The 20,772-nt window shown below is 39.8% G+C and overlaps 1 protein-coding gene across 3 annotated transcripts in view; it reads right to left on the bottom strand.

Annotated features, from left to right (window-relative positions):
- MCUB (mitochondrial calcium uniporter dominant negative subunit beta) overlaps positions 1-20,772 on the bottom strand; it is a 46,159-nt gene that overhangs the window by 1,504 nt on the left and 23,883 nt on the right. For all 3 annotated transcript variants that reach the window (XM_030239606.2, XM_050973634.1, XM_050973633.1), the window contains 5 exons: positions 5,975-6,050; positions 5,544-5,714; positions 2,273-2,377; positions 1,907-2,067; positions 1,054-1,257 (listed from right to left, as the gene is read on the bottom strand). In XM_030239606.2, the coding sequence (XP_030095466.1) occupies positions 1,054-1,257; positions 1,907-2,067; positions 2,273-2,377; positions 5,544-5,714; positions 5,975-6,050 (717 nt within the window). The remainder of the gene's footprint in view (positions 1-1,053; positions 1,258-1,906; positions 2,068-2,272; positions 2,378-5,543; positions 5,715-5,974; positions 6,051-20,772) is intronic.

The following is a 20,772-nucleotide window of genomic DNA, read 5'->3' as shown; positions in this document are numbered from 1 at the left end:
ATTTGAAAGTCTTAAGCAATGGCACAGGCAGCTTTTCAAAAAAGCCAAGTAGTAATCTCTTTATCTACTCACAAAAAGTAAGAATGGCTTAGCCTTCTTAAAAACCAGTCAGAAGGAGTAAAACTCACATTCTGAGTCAGCTCTTCATAAAAACAGATATGTCTCCCCTTTTCATTGAAGGAACCAAATTTCCCACACAGTGTATAGATCCATTGGTACAATGGAAGGAAGTACAGGTTACTCTTCCACATACTTCCACAACAGAAAGAGTTTTGCATCATAGAAAGTTCAACATCAAGATGTTCACTTTGAGAGTAAAGTTCAGAGCTAAAGCCGGAAAAAGAAACATTTCTCAAAGTTTTAAGAGGATTTCAGAACAAGTTTGTATTGTGAAGCTAAGTTAAGATCTGAGCAAACCTTTTGCCTCTACACAATGCCTGCCTCATTTCAGCTGTCCTAGATTTACCTCCATTCATTCTAAGTCAAGGAAAAGCAGTCTGATTATGAAGAGTGGAGCAGTTACATTTGTTCAGGCACTAAATACACTTCAGTATATTTCAGCAATTCAACTGCCAGAGTTCCAAACAGTCTGGTACCCTGCACTGTGTGCACACAAACTCCAGCAAATAAAAACTGCTGTTGGGGTTATTTGCTGATATAATGCAGCACTCACAAACTGGCACAGCACTATCAGTTGCTCTCCTGATACTGCAGTGAGCAAGTGCCATTTACTATGCAAAGTGATCTACAAACATTTTAAAGGAGACACTTTCCTCCTTATCTTTACTCACCTTTCATTCCCTAGGTTATGAAATCTTACTGACAGCAGTTATGCTCAGTAGCTGGCCTGCAGTTGACGTGCAGCAGTACCTGCTTGACTCTGCATGATGTTATGTTTGTATCCAGCTGCATTAGGGATCAAACAAGTCCCTGTCTGATGGCAAGGCCACTTACCAAGTTCTGTTTTCATCAGAGCTCAAACATTGTGATTCACAGACTCAGTTTTCCTGCTTTTCCATAATCCAGACATTTAGAAGACCAGGACTCACTCACCTGCTTGGTAAGAACGAAGTAGGCGTAGAAAGCCATGGCACTCCCGTAGGTGATGAAGTACGTGACTGGCTCCATGATGTCCCACGAGTAGACCCACCATGTCAGCCATGCCAGCGCTCCCCCCTGAGTTGACATCAGGGCTAGGCCAACCCATAAAAGCCTGGAGGTTTTTGCATCTGCACTGTCCATGATTCTGGCTTTCATCTGAAGAAAAGAAATGCAGAAACCTGTTCAAATAAACATGAGTGCTCCTCTGATGAACAGCTCCTCAACTATGCTTTCTCCCCCTGGGCTAGATCCTTTCTCAGGATCTCTTACCAGCATTTCTTACTGACTTACCTCCTGAGAAAATAAAAGCACTGAAGTCCAAGGGCAAGAATTCCTGCTATTAATCTCCCCTTTGCTCTACTAGGGATCTATGTCTGTTTGATTTCCATTTACCATTCAAAGCAGTTCTGGGTAACACTGAGACTGGCCCTCATAAAGCAGGAGTCCTGTTGTCCACTACCCTAAACCATGGATGGCAACCCTACTACTGCGTTTTTTGCTGTCATGGGTATTCAGAACTCATAAAGCAACAAGTGACTTTCAATGACATTTCAACAAATGGCCTATCAATCTCAATACTAGCCATGTTCATGACAGCTTTCTCCAGGTGTTGTGGTTTCAACCCCATTAAGGTCAGCAACAGGAAAAAGAAGAACTGAATTGAAAATAATTTGCATTCTATCTGAGTTGGCTTCATTTACATAAGAAACAGAACAGACACACTCTAGACATTCACAGGACTTACTTCTGATGAAAGGAAAACCTTTTGAGTTAAGAAAAAAAAAAAGTACCCCCACTTTACAACCTGTTCAAGAGGAAGCAGCTCTCCTTTCAGATGGTCTAGTTTCTGCAGCAATTCTCTCTCTTTCCTGATCTGGTGATCTTCTAAATGTAGAGCCACAAACAGTCTGTGAACCAAGGATTTGATATCGTCCATTTCAGTAGCATGCTCACTACTCAGCTTATCTGAAAAGAAAATATTTGTCATATAAACCATTTCAAGAGTACATCCTTCTTCATTCTCCACCTCCAACCCCAAAAGCAGGACCATCCAAAGGTAAAAAGACAAAGCCAAAGAGAAACACCTTTCCCCCAGGTCCCAGTTTTCTGAGACTTCTCACGCCTTTCACTAAATGAAGTGAGATGATCAGTCATTAAGGACTGCTCTTACCTTTTACAGGTGGTGACACACTGTATGCTTTATTGTTGATAACAAGCTTAAAGTCATTCATCAATAAGACCTCCATTAAGGTTGCATCAGAGACCTTGCTACCATCTGCAGAAGAAAGATTTCAGTTCTAGATCACTTATCATTCTTCACTAATAATGGGATTCTTCACTAATGATGTCTGGAAGCAACTCTACTATTAGAACTAGTAGCAAATACTAAACAGTCAGGAGGAACACAGGGTATGATTCTTGAGGCTGTCCTGTGCAGGAAATGGAGTTGAACTTTGATGCTCTGGAGAACCCTTTTCTACCTCTTTTTTTCAATGCAGAAATTTACATGAATGGTACCCCACAAATTTTACATGCAATTTTACAGCTCCTGCCAAAAAGGAGCTCTGGATTCATCAGCAGGAACATGGATCAGTGGCTGCCAGGAGCACACTGGGGCTCAGATGGCCCAAGAGCCCCCAGAGCCACACACCACTGCTGCTGGACACATCACTGTGGCACAAGGGTTTGAAAAGCCATGGAGCAGCTGCCCTGCAGTAGCTGTTTGAGATGATTCTCCTTTTCTATAAACAAAAAGGGCACCTTCCCCTGCCCTTGCCAAAGCTAGGCAGCTTTACTCCCAAGATGAATAACCAAACAGGCTACAAACATCAAGATTTTTGTATGTTGATATTTGTCACAGTGCTACTGCCTCAGCTCCTCCACCTGTCCTCACAGATCCACTACAGAAAGGCTCCACAGTCAACCCCACACCTGCAATTATTTGTTCACCAGAACCCTGTTCTCAGGCCCCATCTGATGAGGCTTAGACTACTGAACTCTGGAGGCAAATGCCCCTGCTGGCTCACCCGCCCACTCTGTGTGGGTAGCAAAGCAAACCCAGAAGCTGATCACTTTCAATCCAAAATTGTAATGTGCCTATCCACTCGTTTCTTTTTTTCTTTTCCAGTGTAATAAAACATTAAGGCTCATTTGCATGCACATTATTAAGGTGACATTTGTAATTCTTTCTGTAACATTTAAGGGAAAAATGCTTTTCAAAAGAAGTGTCAGACAGGCTCTTTGTTCTAGATATTCTGAATACACCACTGATTATCCTGTGCAATCTTATATTAACTGAAAAGAAGTTTTGAGGAAAGGGAGGTATTTTATTTTAGAAAATTCCTCACAGGCTGTAAGCAAAAGCTACTTTGTGGTTTTCTGTACCTAAACACAAGTGTTCCAATGTGGACAATGGGTCATTTTTTGTCTACAAAAGGTTTGCAGGATGAAAATCAAATCCACAGATAATGAAAGCGAGTCATCACACACAGCACTGATGACATCAGTTAAGGTTAGGTCTATTTAATGGTTAAATGACATAGATGTGTGTCTACACTAAATCAAGGCTTCATAATTTTTCATTAATAATTAATGTTTAGGTTCAACTCCCAGTACTTGGCCAATAGTTTTTCTTTACAGTATCAGTTTCCTAATGAATTAAACATCTCAGCTGTTCTATAACATTACAATTGCCCAGCACTTGACAAATACAGAGCAGAGAATTATTCTGAGTCAGTGTTTTAATTCCAAATCAGAGGAGATGGGGGTTTAAGCAGATCAGACAAGGTGAAAACAAAAAATTCACCTTTGGAATCTGCTGCCTGTTCATGCCAAAAATGCCAGACTTGTAGGTTTCTTACAGAAATTATCTCATGCTTCACAAGGGACCCATGTTTGCACTGAAGCAGGAACAGTTAGCTTTTGCTGACATAGCAGAGAGGAAAGCAATCCAGCAGTGAATCCCAAAACCTCCTGTCCTGGATATCTGCACAACAGCAGTACCCAAGGTTCTGCCCCACCCCACTAAGAAATCCTTTGTAGGGAAAAACTTCTGTGTTACAGGGAAGGCCAGCTGCTCACAACGACCATTTCTTACAGTGGCTTCTGAAGATAAAGAGTCTTTTAGAAAATCATCTTCAAGAGCATTTTCTATTTTTGCTCCCTAGCAGACACTGTCAAAACAAAGCAAAACAAGACCAAAACAACCCAACACCAAAGCTTGGGTATCCACAAAACTCCTGAAGCTCATGTCCACACTGGGATCCACACAGATCACATCTCCATTGCTCCAGAGGATATCAATATTCTGTGGGGTATTTTCCTGTTTTGCTAAATGTGCCACAAAGGAAAATAAAGCAGCTTCTCTTAGGTCTGTGGCTTCCTGACCTTCTGGGAACATCCATCTATTTTCAGTTTCTTTAAAAGTCCCTGCAGCCCTCTGCAAGGATCAACCAGAAAGAAAAGAATATTATAAATATTCTAAACCCAGCTTCCATTGACAACTTCCTTTCTTCTGCTTATGTGTTACCTGCTTTTAAATAAATATTTCCAAAGACATGTAGGTATCCTTATTTCTCTTTCTTTTTAGGGGTGTGAGTAGGGAAGGAGAGGAATAGGTGCTTTTAATTAGCCAAATTAAAGTACCTATTCTACCAGATTCAGACAAAAAAAAAACCTACATCCCAATTCTAGTTTTAAGACTGAATCCTTCTCTAGTACCAGGGCAGGGGTTGCAAGAGCACTGCCAAAATACAGACCAAGTTTTCTTGGAGGTAAAATGGAGAATAATGTTAATTCAATATTAGTTTTATCAATGGGCAAACCAAAGAGACAAAATAGAAGAGAACAGTGAACAAAGCTTGAGAAAATTATCTGAAGACTTGGGACAATGGGATAAACAGGATATTACAAGGAGGAAAGGCTACACCAATGCTAAAATACCAGTTACCCTTTGATCCTAGCAATCAGTTTTCTTTCAACCCAAGGGCCCTGAAATATTGTACTGCAGCTGATAAATGTAATCTCCTCAATGTCTTAAAAAAATTTACAATCCTTTACTGTTGTACACATTATCTGGTTGCTTAGCTCTTGAGTTTTTCTTGCACAAGTTTGTACTGTAGTAGCTCTTGGTAACACTGAAGAACTGGCAGGCACCACATTCAATAGCCCAACAGGTTGTCTTAAGAATGATCATGGAGTACAAGGTAAGAGAGACATCAAGGAAATCAGGAGATACTTATTTAAACACAGCATTACAAAGAGAAACTGACTGAAAAAGGTAACAGAGGAAAAGAAGAGTTCCAGTAATAGATCCAATTCTGTATTTTTAATCAGCAATAGTGCTAAACCTGATGGAGGACTGAACTTATGCTCCAGAAGAGCAGCACAGTTCATTTGAAAAGGAATGCATTTACCTCAGGGAATAACAGAAATAAAGATACCTGTTGCAAAGACTTCAGCTCTCTCAATTCCTTTATCTTCTCTTTGCACATCCTGCAGGAATGCTCCTACAGTGGTCACTACTGGCTTGACAGTGAACTGACACCGCTCACTTCTTGTGGGCAGCATAAGAGTTATCACAGGAAGACCATGTCTGTAATTAATAGTTACTTCTGGGGGGTAAAGAAAGAAAACTAAGTGAAAAAGTTGCATTGTAGATTGTAAATTAATGTAAAACTGCTTTTAAAACACAGGATAAATAAGAAAAAATACATAAAACATTTCTAGATTTTTAAAAATTAATATAGCATTTCTATTTCTGGAAGATATATAAAAAACCATGCAACTAATGTCACCTCACAGACTCTCATAAAATAAATACAAGGCTTGTTGACACCGACGGGAAGGGGGAAAAGTTGCTGCGAAAGCTTACCATCAGATGGCATCAGCGTGCTGTAAGGTGCTCCTTCCCGGCCCCTCCAACCTCCGGTGTGCCTCCAGAGCCCCACCTGCAGCACAGGCACAAGGAAACTTGCCTTAGAATAGTCAGGATGCAAAGAGTACCTGGTTAAAGGCAGCACCCAGCCTGTTCACGGCGATCAGCTTCCGTGTGATGGCATGAAAAAGGTGAAGCCATCCTTATAGAAAGCATAATTTTTGCTAAAGGTATGGTATTGCCCAGAGAAAAACTTTTTGTCTATTGTGGTTTAATTAACTCAAGGAAAAAAGAGAAGGGGAAGAAAAGAAAGGAAAAAATTTGCAGTGTTTCTGAAGTGCTTCATCCAACTTTTACAATAAAACCTCTCCTCTCCCCACAAAACAGCCACTTGAAAAGCCTCTAACTCGTGGCACATAAAGGCAGAATTCCACATTGTAACTTCCAACAGCGGGCATGGCTTCAGTGAAAACTTGCTGTTGTCATGAACAACAATCACAAATAAAATAATAAGGGCCTGAGGTTGCTTCATGGTTATATACTGTATGCCAAAAGCTGGCTGTTGAGACTTGTGCTGCTCAAGGACAAAAACAACAATACAGCCTGAAGATCTTTTATGTTTCAATTATGAATGGCTGTTTCAACTGCATGCTGAGAGATCCTGCTGCAAATACCAGCACCACTGTGCTCTGGTACGACACTGAAGGAGGCACAGCCAGCTGCAGTGAGTATCCTCTCTGCCCTGGAACAGCAATGACAGCGGGTTTTTGAACCTGCAGGGCTACGTGCCAAAGCTTGCCCCTTCCAGAGCCACTGGGGAGAGCTATCAGTACACTTCAAGGCAGTCATATCAAAGAACAGAAGACAAACTGCTCTGATCTTAAAGCTCTGGACAGCTTTAAGACCCAGTACTTAAAGCTGTCCACTCAGGCTGTGGAAGTTGCAATGTCCTTCGTACCCACAGCTAATCCCCCTGCACAAGGAGAGCAACGATTTTATCAGAGCCATTCCACAGAGCAGATAGTTTAGATAGATATAGCAATAGTATATATATATATATCTATATATAGTATAGATATAGCAATAGTATATCTATGTAATTTATAGCAATAAACAATATAGATATAGTTTATTGCCATAAACTAAGAGTAACAGGTAAAAGAAGGGAAATCGTATCCCTGACCAAGACGGTTACAAAAACCACACATGTGCTGGACCAAGGCCTGGGATTTGAAATATGATAGCTGGGGAAGGTGGAGAACAATGTGGAGGGGGATGATAAGGATTGATTTTCCCCCGGTGAACTTTATAGCTCATCTTTCTGAAGGCCAAAACATTTCAGTCTGCAAGATAATAGTCTTTGACAAGGCAGGAAAACAAAACTGTAAATGCACAATGCCCTGGCTATTCAATATGCCAAACACTGCTCACCACATTCACATGATTTATTTGTTTTTAAAGAAATATATCCTTGGCTGTCTGGATAGGAATATGCTATTAGGTTAAATAAAGTAATCTATAAATGAATCTGTGTGTTTCATGGATGCTGACACTGCCCTAACTTTTTACCTGGAACAAGAACTTTTTGGGATCTAAAGAAAGTAAGTAATTCTGGGTGTTTTCAACACTAAGAAATTTGTGTGTTGTAATCTTCAGGGATGAGAGACAGTCAGAAATCTAGACCAAACAGCAGAATATCTTAAACACAAAAGTATTGCTCAAAGAAAGGTAGACAGCAGGAGCACAGGCATGCTGACAGCCACCCAGAGCTAAGGATGCATCTGTTTCTTGAGCAGAGCAAGAGACCTTCACTGGAGCAAGGCAGGACACAGCCCAGTTCTCATCCCATTTGCAGGGGGCACCTGCAGCCACAAAACATTTAGGAACACACAGCCTGGAGCAGGGAGACAGCCCTCAAAATAGGATCTGCTTTGGAACAGTGTGCAGGAAAACTCAACAGCTTTGAACACAACAGCAACTCGTTTCTTCATGGGGATATAAAGGGATAATAAGGAACTAATTTTATTACAGACACTTAATGTGTAACTTTGCAATCAGTATCTAGATACTGATCATCCAACATGCCCCAGGCAATGAACTGCACCCTGCCTGCATTTGAAGGTTACCCCAAATTCCCAACAAAAGGAATTAATTATATACTTTACTTATACTTAAGGAAACAATGCATTCAACAATTAATGCAAATTAAATATGTTAACATATCAATTTGAAATTCTTATTAAATCACATTTATTGAAATAAGATCTTTACAGCAGTTCATTCTATTATTCTTTAGATTTTGACATTACTATTCATGATCCACTGAAAGAATCTCTATATACTGGAGCTGTTTTGTTTTTGTTTTTTAAATAAGAAAAGCAAAAGCCATAGAGGCATGGAGTTGAAATTATTTCCAAATAATTAACTCTTTCCATATTAGTTCAAGGTTGATGAATTGGGAAGCATGAAGGGAGCTGGGTTAACTTTCTCCCTGTTTCCAGATTTAAATCTCCACTTTCAGTGAAGTGATTAAACCATTAGCTTGTGCCCTACAGCCAAATCATTGTGCTCCTTTTGAGATGCTTGGAATGACTCCTATCCTTCCCCTGGAAAAGAAATGGTAGTCAGCAAGCATCACAGCTACAAGGAAGACTTGAACTACAGGACCAAAGCAAAGGGACTGCTCTCACAACAATCAGTGAGAGCTGAAACAGGAATGTGTGCCCTGAATTAACTGCATCACAAGCCTTGAGATACTGTAAGGAGCACAGCATACTGCTAACAACTCCTATATGCCAGTGAGTGCCTCTAAGCTAATTCCTCTACCTCACAAAGGCTAAGCAAGCTATTCTACAGCTTTCTGCTAAAACACCTCTGACACAACCACAATTATGTTCAGGAGTCAAAGGCTGATGAACAGCATTTAGCAGTGAAACACTCCTTCTTCCTCAGCTATACCTTCAAAATAGATATAATAATGCAAAATACATGGGAGCAGCAGTTGGCCTCATCCCTTGATTCAGTTCAAGGCATGGACTCTCCTGGGAGTGAAATCTCCTAAGGATTTAAGGCATAGAGTGTTAATATGGATTAAAATAATCCAACATAGTCTGTTAAAAACACCAGTTGGTTTAAAACAGAAAATATATATTCAGTTTAAAGACATACTTCCTCTGTTAAGGGCACCTCTGGTCTCTAACAGCAGAGAAGCTGCCACTGTTAAAGCCAAGAGTGGAAATTTTAACATTTTCTGGTGGTTTACAGCAAAGTTTTAGGGACTAATGCAGCATCATAACTGAGCTGGAAAAGCAGGCAGCCAGACATGACAAGTGGGAGAGACTGGAATAGAAATACTGTATTTTTCACTTTTGAGAGTGGCAAATGACTGAACCTACCTACACTGCAGCTTCTGGAGCTAGCAGTTCCAAATAATCTACCTCTTATGATGTTGAGTGATTGTTCTTGCAAACTTAAAACTCGAATTCATTTGTGACAAGTTATATTTAAGAAATTGATATCATTACCAGTATATGAGGTGACATGAAAGCCTCTGATCTTTCTCAGCACCACATATGCAAATAGTAACCTCACCAAGAACCACAACTTCTGTTCTGTAGAACGTTATAATGTGGGTGGGAAGAGAGAGAGCATAGGAATAAAGTATTTTTCACATCAGAAAGTCATCTTGAATATAGAATTCTACAAAAAGATGTTATTAGGACTTTCTGAGAACACTTTCTGAATTATTGCTTACTTAATTTTGACTTACCACACCAAAATATTGTAACAAATCTGAATCAAAACGCAGCTAGCCAGCAATCATATTTTTGAAATTTTTGCCTTTTGCTTATATGCATCTTGGAAGATATGGTAGTTTTTGGTTTTTATTTCAACAGCAATAAAAAATGTAACACACCTTCAACATTTAAGTCCCCAGTAATTTGCATTTATTAGAGAAAGCAACCAAAAAAGGGTCAGCTCAACTCTGTCTGCCCTCTTCCTGAAGGGACATGCAATACTACAAAGTGAAATACTATATTCCTTCAGTGTGAGATCCTTTTGAGACTGCCTCAAGTCAAACTCATGGGTAGTCATCACAAAAAATAATGCAGACTGTTATGGAAATGGTCTCCCACATTCTCATTTCCTTCTCTCTGAGGCAATTATAAGAATCTGATATGGAAAAGCACAATAATAAAATGCCCTACTCCACAGAGCACAAGCATTTTACCCTTAATTACACTGCAGCAAAACACATTCTAATTAAAATATATTTTGCAGTGTGCTTTTCCATAGTAATATAGTGCTACAGGCAGAAGAGGAGAGCTCAGTTATCTCCTGGAGTCCTTGTCCAATACCTGGTACAGCTCCCTCACACAGCTACTGAAGAGGACTGCATGAAAGGAGCAGGAAGTGACAATTCTTGGGGGAAACCAGTAGTTGCAATGCCTAAGAATGAATTTTGGGGCCTTTTTTCCCCCTGAGTGTCACCAGACAAGCCAACATTCTCAGTATCCATCGTTCTCCTCACGTGCTGATCTCACCCAGTTTGTGAAGCAGAGTGCAGGACAAGTCACCTCCCTGGATGCTGCCTGCTTGCAAGGGCAGGAGAAACATGAGGGCAGGTAAGTGTTAGCCACCATTCAGTGAAGGCATATGTGCTATAAATAGCTATGTGTATTTTCCATTGTGACTTTCATGTTTTTCTGATAAACACACTTGGAAGTTCCCTGCAGATGAATGATGTCGGCTCCCATCTGATTCTTTGAGGGAAAGCAACCAAGATTAATTAATTATGGACTAACAATCTGTAGTTTCACAATAATCTACAGACATTTCAGAATGGTTTAAAACCTAGGCAAAGGAGGAAAAAAAGCAATGCTGCCACAGTCTACTGAGCTTGCAGATCACACACAACCAAGCTAACCAAAAATGAATCATTGTTCCGATCAAGTTTACAAGAAGCACACATCAGGTATTTCCCTTTTTAAAATGAGTCACTGAGGCCATTTTGGAGATATCTGCTATTAAACTTCTGGGCTGATTTTGTAAGCAATCCTACATGATCAGGAAAATAAGACATATGGAGCCCAAACAACTGCCTACAATCATCTTACAAGTGCCCATTTGAGATACAGGTGATTTCTCTCTCATTAACTTTTTTTCCATCTCTTCTTACACTTAAAGGGTTGTCATTGTTTCTTTGCTGGTCCCAGAACTGATTTAGATGATCATGCAACAATAGCCTCAATGAAAAGAGCAGCTTCAGAGCACATTACTCAGATTTAGCCATCGCTCAGATTTCTGGAAGCCCAGCTTATATTAAACAAACAAAATCATTCAAAATCCTTGCAACACACACATCACTCATTCTGTCATAACACCCCTATTCCAATACACCAATTTCAGCTACAGCCAGGGAAGATACTTCTGACACCTGGGAGTGTTCAAGACAAATTCCTCTTTCCTAGGGAAAAAAAAAAAAAAGAGGAAAAAAAAAGAAAATAAAAAAAAAGACAATTTTTTTTTTATTTTCCTGAGAGACAGCTTTCCTGTCTCAAATGGGCCATGCAGTGAATACCTTTTCCAGCCTTTTCCCAGCTGTTCCACAAGGCACTGTAGCCACAAGGCGCTGTAGAAACTACACTGCAACATTTATATTTCAATCCTTTCAATGCAGCTAATTCGAAATCCACAATATTTTTAACCCTTCCTCAGTACAAATCAACTTTAAAAGAAGTAGCCAGCAGGTCTCTTCCAGCAAAGCAGTAGTTTCATCACAAGTATGTATGTTCCAGTGATCCTGAAGAAGCAAGAGCAATACAGGATTCATATGGCTTTTCCTCAGAACTCACTTACCTTACAGCACTGTTAAAACCCAATAAAAAAGCCCAAGCCATCAAAATTTGGGTTTCATGTGCCTGTTATTTTTATTGCCTTTATCATCCCTGCTGATCTTTCATTTCCTGCTTCTGCTCAGATTCCAAGAACAGCTGCCACCAGTTTTAATCAGCCAAACATTACCAATGACCAAAATGACAGCTATGATAAGAAGCAAATTGAGGCAGCTGGCCACCAAGAACCTCTCTTATGAAGGTCCAGCAGGTCAAACCCACCACTGCAGAGGGGTTTTTCCTGAGAGACCTCCCACCTAATCTCCTGCTGGGCAGGTGTGCCTCCTCCAGCTGCACTCTGCTCTCTCATTACTCCTTTGTGCTCTCTCACCCACTTCTTGCCCTCATGCACACAGGGGAGAGAATCCATTGCGCAGCAGGGGCAGAGGTCCCTCTTCTTGAGACGTATCTCACTGAGGTCATCTGACTCTACACCAGGCACCTGCAGATGCAGAGCTCTAGGGAAGCACCAGGATTTGCACCCACGTCCATTTTACAAGCCAAAAAAACAGTTGCTGAAAAAACTGACATTTAAAGCAGGCTGAAATTAAGCCTTGCCCTCCTTTAACCCAAAGTATGATTTCAGTAACTCCTCAAAGAAGCAACACCAGAAGTGCTGAGATGAGAAGGATGAACATCAGCTGACAGCATCTGCCTGTGGTGTCTTCTGGGGACTACTCTGAAGGTACAGACATTCCCCCTTTTCAAAATAAGCTGATCTCCAAACCAGTGTAAAACCACACCTAAAAAACCAAGACAGCTGTGCAGGCCAAGTGCATTTTTAGGAACAACATCATTGTGTCTTATTATTTTATCAAACCTTTTTCTTCTCTTCCTGCAAAGAAAAGCAAATCTTCAATCTGTTCCGAATCTAAGGTTTTACATTATTGGAAATATCACATCTTCATCCAGTTTCAATGAAGTCTGCTTGTCTGAAAGCTGATGTTCTTCCCAATCTACATTATTTTCAGAGGGAAAGACAAGATGCAACACCAAAAAGGCAGTTTGCAAATCAGACAGGGCTAGGAATTTGAGAGGGAGGGATTATAGCATGAAATTATATTTGTGCTTTATCAAAAGTAAAGGCAAGCCTACATCCAAGAGCTGTACCATCTGTTCCCCAAAAGAGTCTAGGTCAAAATATTAATGTGTCAGCACAGACAGGATTTTTTATTTGTCCCACAGAACAGATCTTTGCTCTTGTGCTGTGCCTTTTCCCAGATCAGCATGCCTTCCCAAATGTTGGAAAACTTTAAGAGTAACAAGAATGACTTTGTTTTCAAAAATACACTTATATTTTATTAGATAAGAAAATGGGCTTGCTGCACATTTTGTTACAAAGGTCTTAGAAAGACTATCTTAATGTACACAGCTGCTTTCATGTTTCTTAAAAGGAAAAAAAAAGCTCAAACTCTTCTCTAGGAATAACATTATTTTGTTCAAATTGCCAGACAAGAAAACCCTTGTTTAAATTTCAGCTGAAATGTGATAACAAGAGACACAAGGATGCAAAGTCAGATGAATACACTTACATGTTTATCAAAGTTACAGCCAAGTCTTCCTTTTCTCCCACAGAACTTTTCAGATTAAAAACACTGAGCAGGTTGTAGTACATGGGAAAAAGATGATGTAACTCAGAAAATAGAACTGCTTGTCAACATTTTCATTTATAATGGACATTTCCGTTTACAACATAAATAACCCTGTTCCTCCACCCCACAACTCACTAGAATTGGGTTTTCATATACCTACAAGGATGTACTTCCCTTTCAGGAGCATTCTTTCCCAAGGCTTTTCTTTACTCAACTGCAGATTTCAAAAGCCTTAAGGCATTTACTGCTTGGCCAATACAGTAGAGACTGCTTGGAAAGTTTGACTGACTCAAGGCTTAGAATTAGCATCTAATAGATGTGAGTGAAAAGTCACTGAGAATTACCAGCAGTGACAGCTTTCACCCAGATTTTCAGGAAGCTTTCTAGCAGGTAACACACTTCAGAATTGCTCCACTAAACAGATCTTGAAAGGGAACCAGCTGAGCAGCTGCTGAAGGAAAGGCAAGGAAAGCTGGCTCTTCACTGCATCCCTTCCATTCCTCACCCAGCCACCTCTCCAGCAAAGGGTTTCTCTCTCTCTCTCCTGCTGGGGATGTTTCCCTTCTAGTCCCCACTCCCAAGGCCTCCCCCCAGGGTCCAACCACAAGCCATGAGAAACCAGAAGACTCTGCAGAATCAAAGCAACCATCTCCCCTATTCAATTGTATCACTTCTTTTTTTCCACTCCCTGAAAACTTAACTGCACTATTCTATAAAACAGCATAGAAACTTTGCTCTCTTGAAGAGCATTTCCCACAGCTAGCAATTTCTCCTGCCCAAACAAAATCACCCCAAAGGAAGAACTCCTTTTGGCAATGCAGACTGTTGATTATTATTTGGAGGGGGAAGAAAATGTTAGGGATCAAATCTAAGACAACAGAAGACAGTAACAGTGCATGTCTGGCTTAGTCACATCTAGATTTGCTCTAAATTATACTGGGACAATCTGGTGTTGCACAATTAGAGAGGTTTCTCCTTTTTCTCCTGCCACAACAATTCCAGAAATGCAATGTCTATATCATTATTCTAAAATAGTACATCATATATTGATGGTTTTAGAAACCATCATATTTACTTTTTTTTTAAGTTAAAGATCTGCAATAAGACTACTCCAAACACTTAAGAAATCATATTTTTTGCAGGAAGCTGTAAAGAGATACCTTTCCAAAGGGAAAACACATATTTCTTAATTTCTTCTGCTTGCTTAGCTAAAATAAAAAAATAAAATAAATAAAATAAAATAAAATAAAATAAAATAAAATAAAATAAAATAAAATAAAATAAAATAAAATAAAATAAAATAAAATAAAATAAATAAAATAAAATAAAATAAAATAAAATAAAATGTAGGAGCAGAACAACAAAACAACTGACAGACTAGATCAAATCAAATGTCTTTCTCTCTTAGTAGCTGGCATTAGGATGTAGATATAGTGATCTGTATCCTTTATAACAGATAGTTATATAGCAATTCCAAAATGGAACTTAGTTTAAATTCCAGCTTTATATGCTGCTGCATTCCTATGGAGGCTCAAATTACTTGCCGGGAGTACAGAACACACTTTTTATCCTTGTTAGAAAGTAACCCAAGAAAACAAAGTCACAATAACTGAAGTAAACAGAGAATCATATTACTTTCCCTTTTGATAAGTTTCTAATGAATAATGTTTTTTAAAAATGTCTAGGGCAGACACTGTGAGAACATCGACAGTGAGCAACCAACTGCAAACTTAACATCAAAACTTCATAGATGAAGTTGACAGAACAGGTGGCGTCAGAAACCACAGAGCCTGACAGCAGAAACATAAATTAAAAAAATCAGACAAAACCAAAGGAAGTAAACATTTCTAAGGAATAAGATGAAAGGGGCAACTGCAAACTCATGAGTTTCAAGAGCTTCCAGCCTTCACACAGATTTTGCAGAGCTGTTACAACAAAACGGGTTTAGCAAGACAACACTTTACAGAAGACAACAACTTCATTGAAAGTCCTTATCAGAGATCTATATTAACAGTTTTAAAACCACAAAACTCATCCAGCAGGCAAGCTTAAAACCATCCATTTGTTTTCTTGAAAGACAGCTCTGCTGGGAGAAGTAGCTTCAAGAGCATTCCTAACAGAAAAGTAGCCACAGCAGAGGTACCTAGAAAATCCAACCACTCTGACATGAGACTCAAACCTGCTGTCAAGAGTGCAGAGGTCTCGCCAGCCCAATAGTTCAGCCAAGCTCCCAATGAGCAGCTATGTTCCTGGCACTTCATGACTTGTGTCTAAGGACCCATCGCTCCCAAATACTTGTAGACAGAGGTCTCAACATTGCCATTCCCAAAGAGACACACCAAAATGTTGTCAGATGTCAAAAAGGAAACGTTGCTTTATTTCTTAATTTTCTTTTGGAAATCTCTGTTCTCCCACTGCCATTCAAACTTTTTTAATCTAAAACAGGCAAATGGCTGTGGTTTCGGTGATACTTCCGTGTTTCAGCTGTTGGCATCAATGTTTTAAAAACATAACTTAGCTGAACCAGTGACTGAGTGAACTCATTTGCAACACCAAATCCATCCTAAACAGATTTTTTACCTTCTTCCTGCAGGATTAAAAGCACAAAGTATACAGACAGCAATGAAACTTTGAAATCAACAACCAGTACTGAGCTACTGTTCTGACCTTCAGTTTTCCTCTGTACAACATGCTTGCACATTTATCCCTTTCTACAGAGCAGGCAAAGCAAACAAAAAATGAAGTTCTCCTGTAAAGGCTTCTAGTGTTTTTTCTAGAGCTGACTATCACAAGAAAAACAATCACAAGCAGCACAGGAAGATGAAAGGCTCTGTGTACCCCGGATGGACCAGAAGCTGCGTTCTGATGAGCCCGCTGAGCCTCCCAGGGGGGAAGTGAGCAAAACTGCATGGCAGCTGCTCCCTTTGCACCCCAGAGCCTTTGAACTCTAGCCAATTAGGAGCTGTTCTATTTCCTCTTCCTCTATTAATGCATTCAGGACATGTATCTGAAAGACTGATGCAACAGACAGGGCAAGAATCTGGATCTTCTGAATGCAAGGTTTACCATGTGTTTTTAGGATTTTATCACTACAGCAAACAAGAATTTGATGCCACACAGAGCAAGCAGGCAGTGGCCCAAAGCTGTTGCTCTTTTTCTCCTCAAGCCTATACCAACACCAATATATATACTGGATGCAGTCATCTTGTCTTCCAACACAAGCAGATTGCTGTATCAGCGATTGTAAGGCAGAACACCCCTTACCCAGCTCCATCTTCGGGATACATTTAAATGCAGGTGCCATCTATGAATCAGACTCCTGCAGAGAGCAGAATCTCTGGCCTGCAGCACTGACAGAAGTCATAGTGGCAAGTTTCCTCTATGGTACCTCCAATAAATCCTCTCAGGCTGTTAGTTAATAAAGTTAAAGCAGAGTTTTGTCCCTTGTCTTGCTCCTAATTGAGTGGAAGCATCTTATTCAGGGAAATTACTACTAGAGGACAACTCTAATAAAAGATAAATAAATCCCACAGAATACTCTACATCAGGCTGAAATATAGCCTGCTCTCCAGAACACGCCACAACACTGTCCCAGAAAATGACTGATCAATGGTGATTCTGTTCATCTTCACCTCCCTCCCAACATGCACCCAGACTCACATAGGAATTCTATGTAAAGTCCAATTTCAAATAACTTAGAATTGTGGGGTTTGACATACACATCATTAATGCTTTACTACTCAGAGCAAGCAGTACTACATACTTGTTTTTCAAGGACCTGAAAACTGCTCAGTTTTTAATCTTGGAATTTTAACACAGGATCACTGGAAAATTAAAGTTATTCCTTCCCTCTGTTACACAAATGTGTATATGCAAAGAGATTTCCTAACAGGAAAATATTCTGCCACTGTATTTTGACACGAAACACCAAAGAATATCATGTTTGTCTTATTTTGTAAAGCATTATATATATCCAGTTTATGAAAGAAAAAAAAAAGGCTGGGGGAAGCCAAGAGGTGTTCTAACATGTTGCATCAAATTTCTCTTGAAATAGCAGAGAGATTCATCTCTAAAACACTAACACAGAGGGACAACCTGTATTTTTGATAAATCAACCAAACCACTTAGTGGAAAGCTATTAATTGTAAATTGGGGAAAAAAGTATATAAAATGGAATTCAAAATTACACTTAGTTTGAAAAGTATGGATCCTGTTTCTCCCTTGTATCAGCTTTGATCTGAAGGAAGACGTAGAGTACAGGTTTGTATCAGAAGCTGCAAGAACTCCTTGTTCTGAAGAAATCTAAAGTGTCTTCAGAGCATTAACAGCTTTTTAAACCCATTAGCAAGGCAGTTCTCTGTTAGCTATCTCATTAACTGGCACTTCTGAATTTCCAAGTGACCTAGTATTTTCCAGGTGAAGTTTCTCAGTTCATCAGGGACAACTCAAAGCCTTACTAACTCTGCCAAAGGAAGAATAGGAAAAACCCCCTATAATTAATGTTCCACCTGAAGGTAGGATTATGCAGAGTTATTGATGACCTGGTTTGGTTTTGAGGTTTTTGTTTTTTTTTTTTTTGGTAGTGTAGTTTCCTAGAGGAAGGAGAAACACAATCACACCACATGTCTGCCTACCAAAGTCAGCTTCCAGTAAGATTTAAGATCATTTAATTATGCAGCTTACCAGGCACTCAGTCAGAAACAGTTGACAAGTGTTCAAAGATCCAACAGCCTGCATTGCCTCTACTGGGACACATGATACTTTAGCACATTAGAGATGTTAATTTTAAATTAAATATGATTAGAGAGGTTACTCAAAAGTGACATTTAATATCTGCTCACTCCTGACAGCACACTTGTCACCCTGCATCACTAAAGCAAGAGGAAGGAGCAATGCTCTTCAGGAGCAAGGCTGAGCTATTCCACCTTGGTTTGTTTACCCAGTACCTTCTAACAACAATTAATTTGTATGTAAAATAGTTTTAACATGTTTTTCTGTGCATGTGGACAAAATTATGCCAAACCAAACAAAAAACCACTTTCCACCTGTATATCTCTGTCAATGAGGGAAGACTCTCATCTTCCACAAAGGTCAGTAGGTCAGGATGGCCAGCACAATGGGCACTGGGGCACTGCAGATATTGCTGTGTGGAGTTCCTGCTCTCCCACAAAGCCTGAGTGCTGGCAGGGTAAGTGCACTGTGGGCACCTTATTCAAATGCCCTTCTTGGAATAATCAACAAAGGTGTTGTCAGAAGCGTGGAAAAGATGTGCAATCTACAACGAGAAACCACTCTTGTGTAGGAAAATGGCTTAATAAACTGCCTAATACATTTTTCATCTTTCCTGCACTTTTCAGGCTTTTTTTCCCCAGAGTCCTTTTTCAAGCTCTTCCCAGTCTAATCTGCCCTTGGACAAGGATAGCACAGATTGTTCCAGGATTCTATTGTAAGAGTGTATCTTTCATACCTCAGCAAAGGTATCAATTTTAACATCCATAAAAGTGAAAGAACCATGCTAACATATTCTCTGCCATCTTACAGTGCAGCAACTTTCTTTCTGCTGCCAATGCCTTGAGCTGGAAGTCAGACCAAGTGGTAATTCTGGCTTTGTCTCACTGTCTAGACTTGGCAAAGGCATTCACATCCAAGTTCTAAGGTAGAACAGTACACTCAAGGTATTTCACACTTGAGGTGTTTAAGCCTGGCATCCAGCACCCTAAAGTTAACACACATTTCAACCTCAGTTTCACATGCCTTCCAACTGAGCACTCCAAATCTGCGTGCACATCATAAAATGTTGGGGTTTTCAACTTCTAAACTTTCATCTTCACACTGAAATACAGCTGTAGGACTTCCAGCACACCACACAGCCAGCTATAACTTCTCATAATCTGTAACACACATCACTGAATGGTTGGACATGATGACCTTCTCAACATGAACGATTCTGTGAGGATGAGATTCAACAAGGTCTGTCTCATGATTTTTGGCTTAGAACAGAGCAGGTTGTAGGACACAGAACTAGAGATTTCCATATGGACCCTTACAGCATTCATCACCCACAACACTTCTGTTTCCTTGGGGCACGTAGCACTCAAGGGATAAACAGATTCGATTGGAAGTGTACATTGGTGCACCATGTTTTCATATCAGTAAGAAGTACAGAGAGCACTTTAGGCACAGCTAATGGCTAGCTGAGGGGAACTGCAGGATGCAAAACAATGAGAAGTCTAGCTGTAAATGTCTAACAAAACAGTGGTGACTTCAGAGGATATACCAGAGAGCAGAGGACAAATGGCATACAGATGTACTGGTACTCCTCAGTATAACTGAGAGTGCACTGCAACACTGCTAGCAATATCTGAATTCAGTCTCTTTTTTTGCCCCACATTTAAAATGCCATGAATAAAACTTACTTTTTTTAGTTAAGGTTGAAACCTCAACAGCCAACAGGGACATAAACTGATTCGTTCCAGTAGTGCCCAAAAAAACCCCAAACAATGTCTTTGCAGTAATAAAAACTGAATGTAATCAAATATCTTATTTGATCAGATAAACACACCAGAACAGCAAAGAACTCTGGCTGTTGTCAGTTTTTATCTTCCCACATTTTTATTAGAAAAAGAACTGTGAATAAGTGCCACAATACATTAATACAATTTCTGTATTTCCAGTGCACAACTGCAGCCAAGACTACTTAGGACAAAACCTCATTTAAACTCCATTCACACTATTTCAGCTTAGGGTTCTCACAAGCAACCAAAGTAACCACAGAAAAGCAGATACACTTATTTCCACAAAAACATACTATTTGAAGAGGAAGAACCTTTTTGCTTGCTTTGGGGACATTTTGCTGTCCTGGTCAGCTGTTAAATATAGCTCAGCAGCCAAAACAGCAGCACAGATCAGCAAACATACCCCAAGATATTAAGGCCAGAATGGACAAGAGAGGTTGATCCCATCTGATGTGCTGCACATGTACAGAATGGCAATTTCTTCACAAAGCTCAGCCTAAGCTGGAATTCCATTTTGGTCCCCAGAAAGCATTTTTGCCTTGATTTAAAAGATTTTAAGAGAGAGATGTTGTGGATTCTCCATAAATCAGAGATGACAATAATGAACTAGCATAACCAAAAAAGGCCAGGTGCTATATTTTCCTTCTATGAATGGAGCCAGTTAATCTGTAGAGTTTAACCTGCTTAGATTAACAGCTCTCTAGCCTCAGAAATGTCTCCTGTTTGTAGGTCCCTGCAGACTACAAGAAGTTACTTAGATTGATAATCTTCAGGGTTTTATTGTAAAATATCTT

This window comes from Serinus canaria, chromosome 4 (genome assembly GCF_022539315.1).
Source record: "Serinus canaria isolate serCan28SL12 chromosome 4, serCan2020, whole genome shotgun sequence".
Lineage (NCBI taxonomy): Eukaryota > Metazoa > Chordata > Aves > Passeriformes > Fringillidae > Serinus > Serinus canaria.
This window is presented reverse-complemented; position numbering and strand designations above follow the sequence as displayed.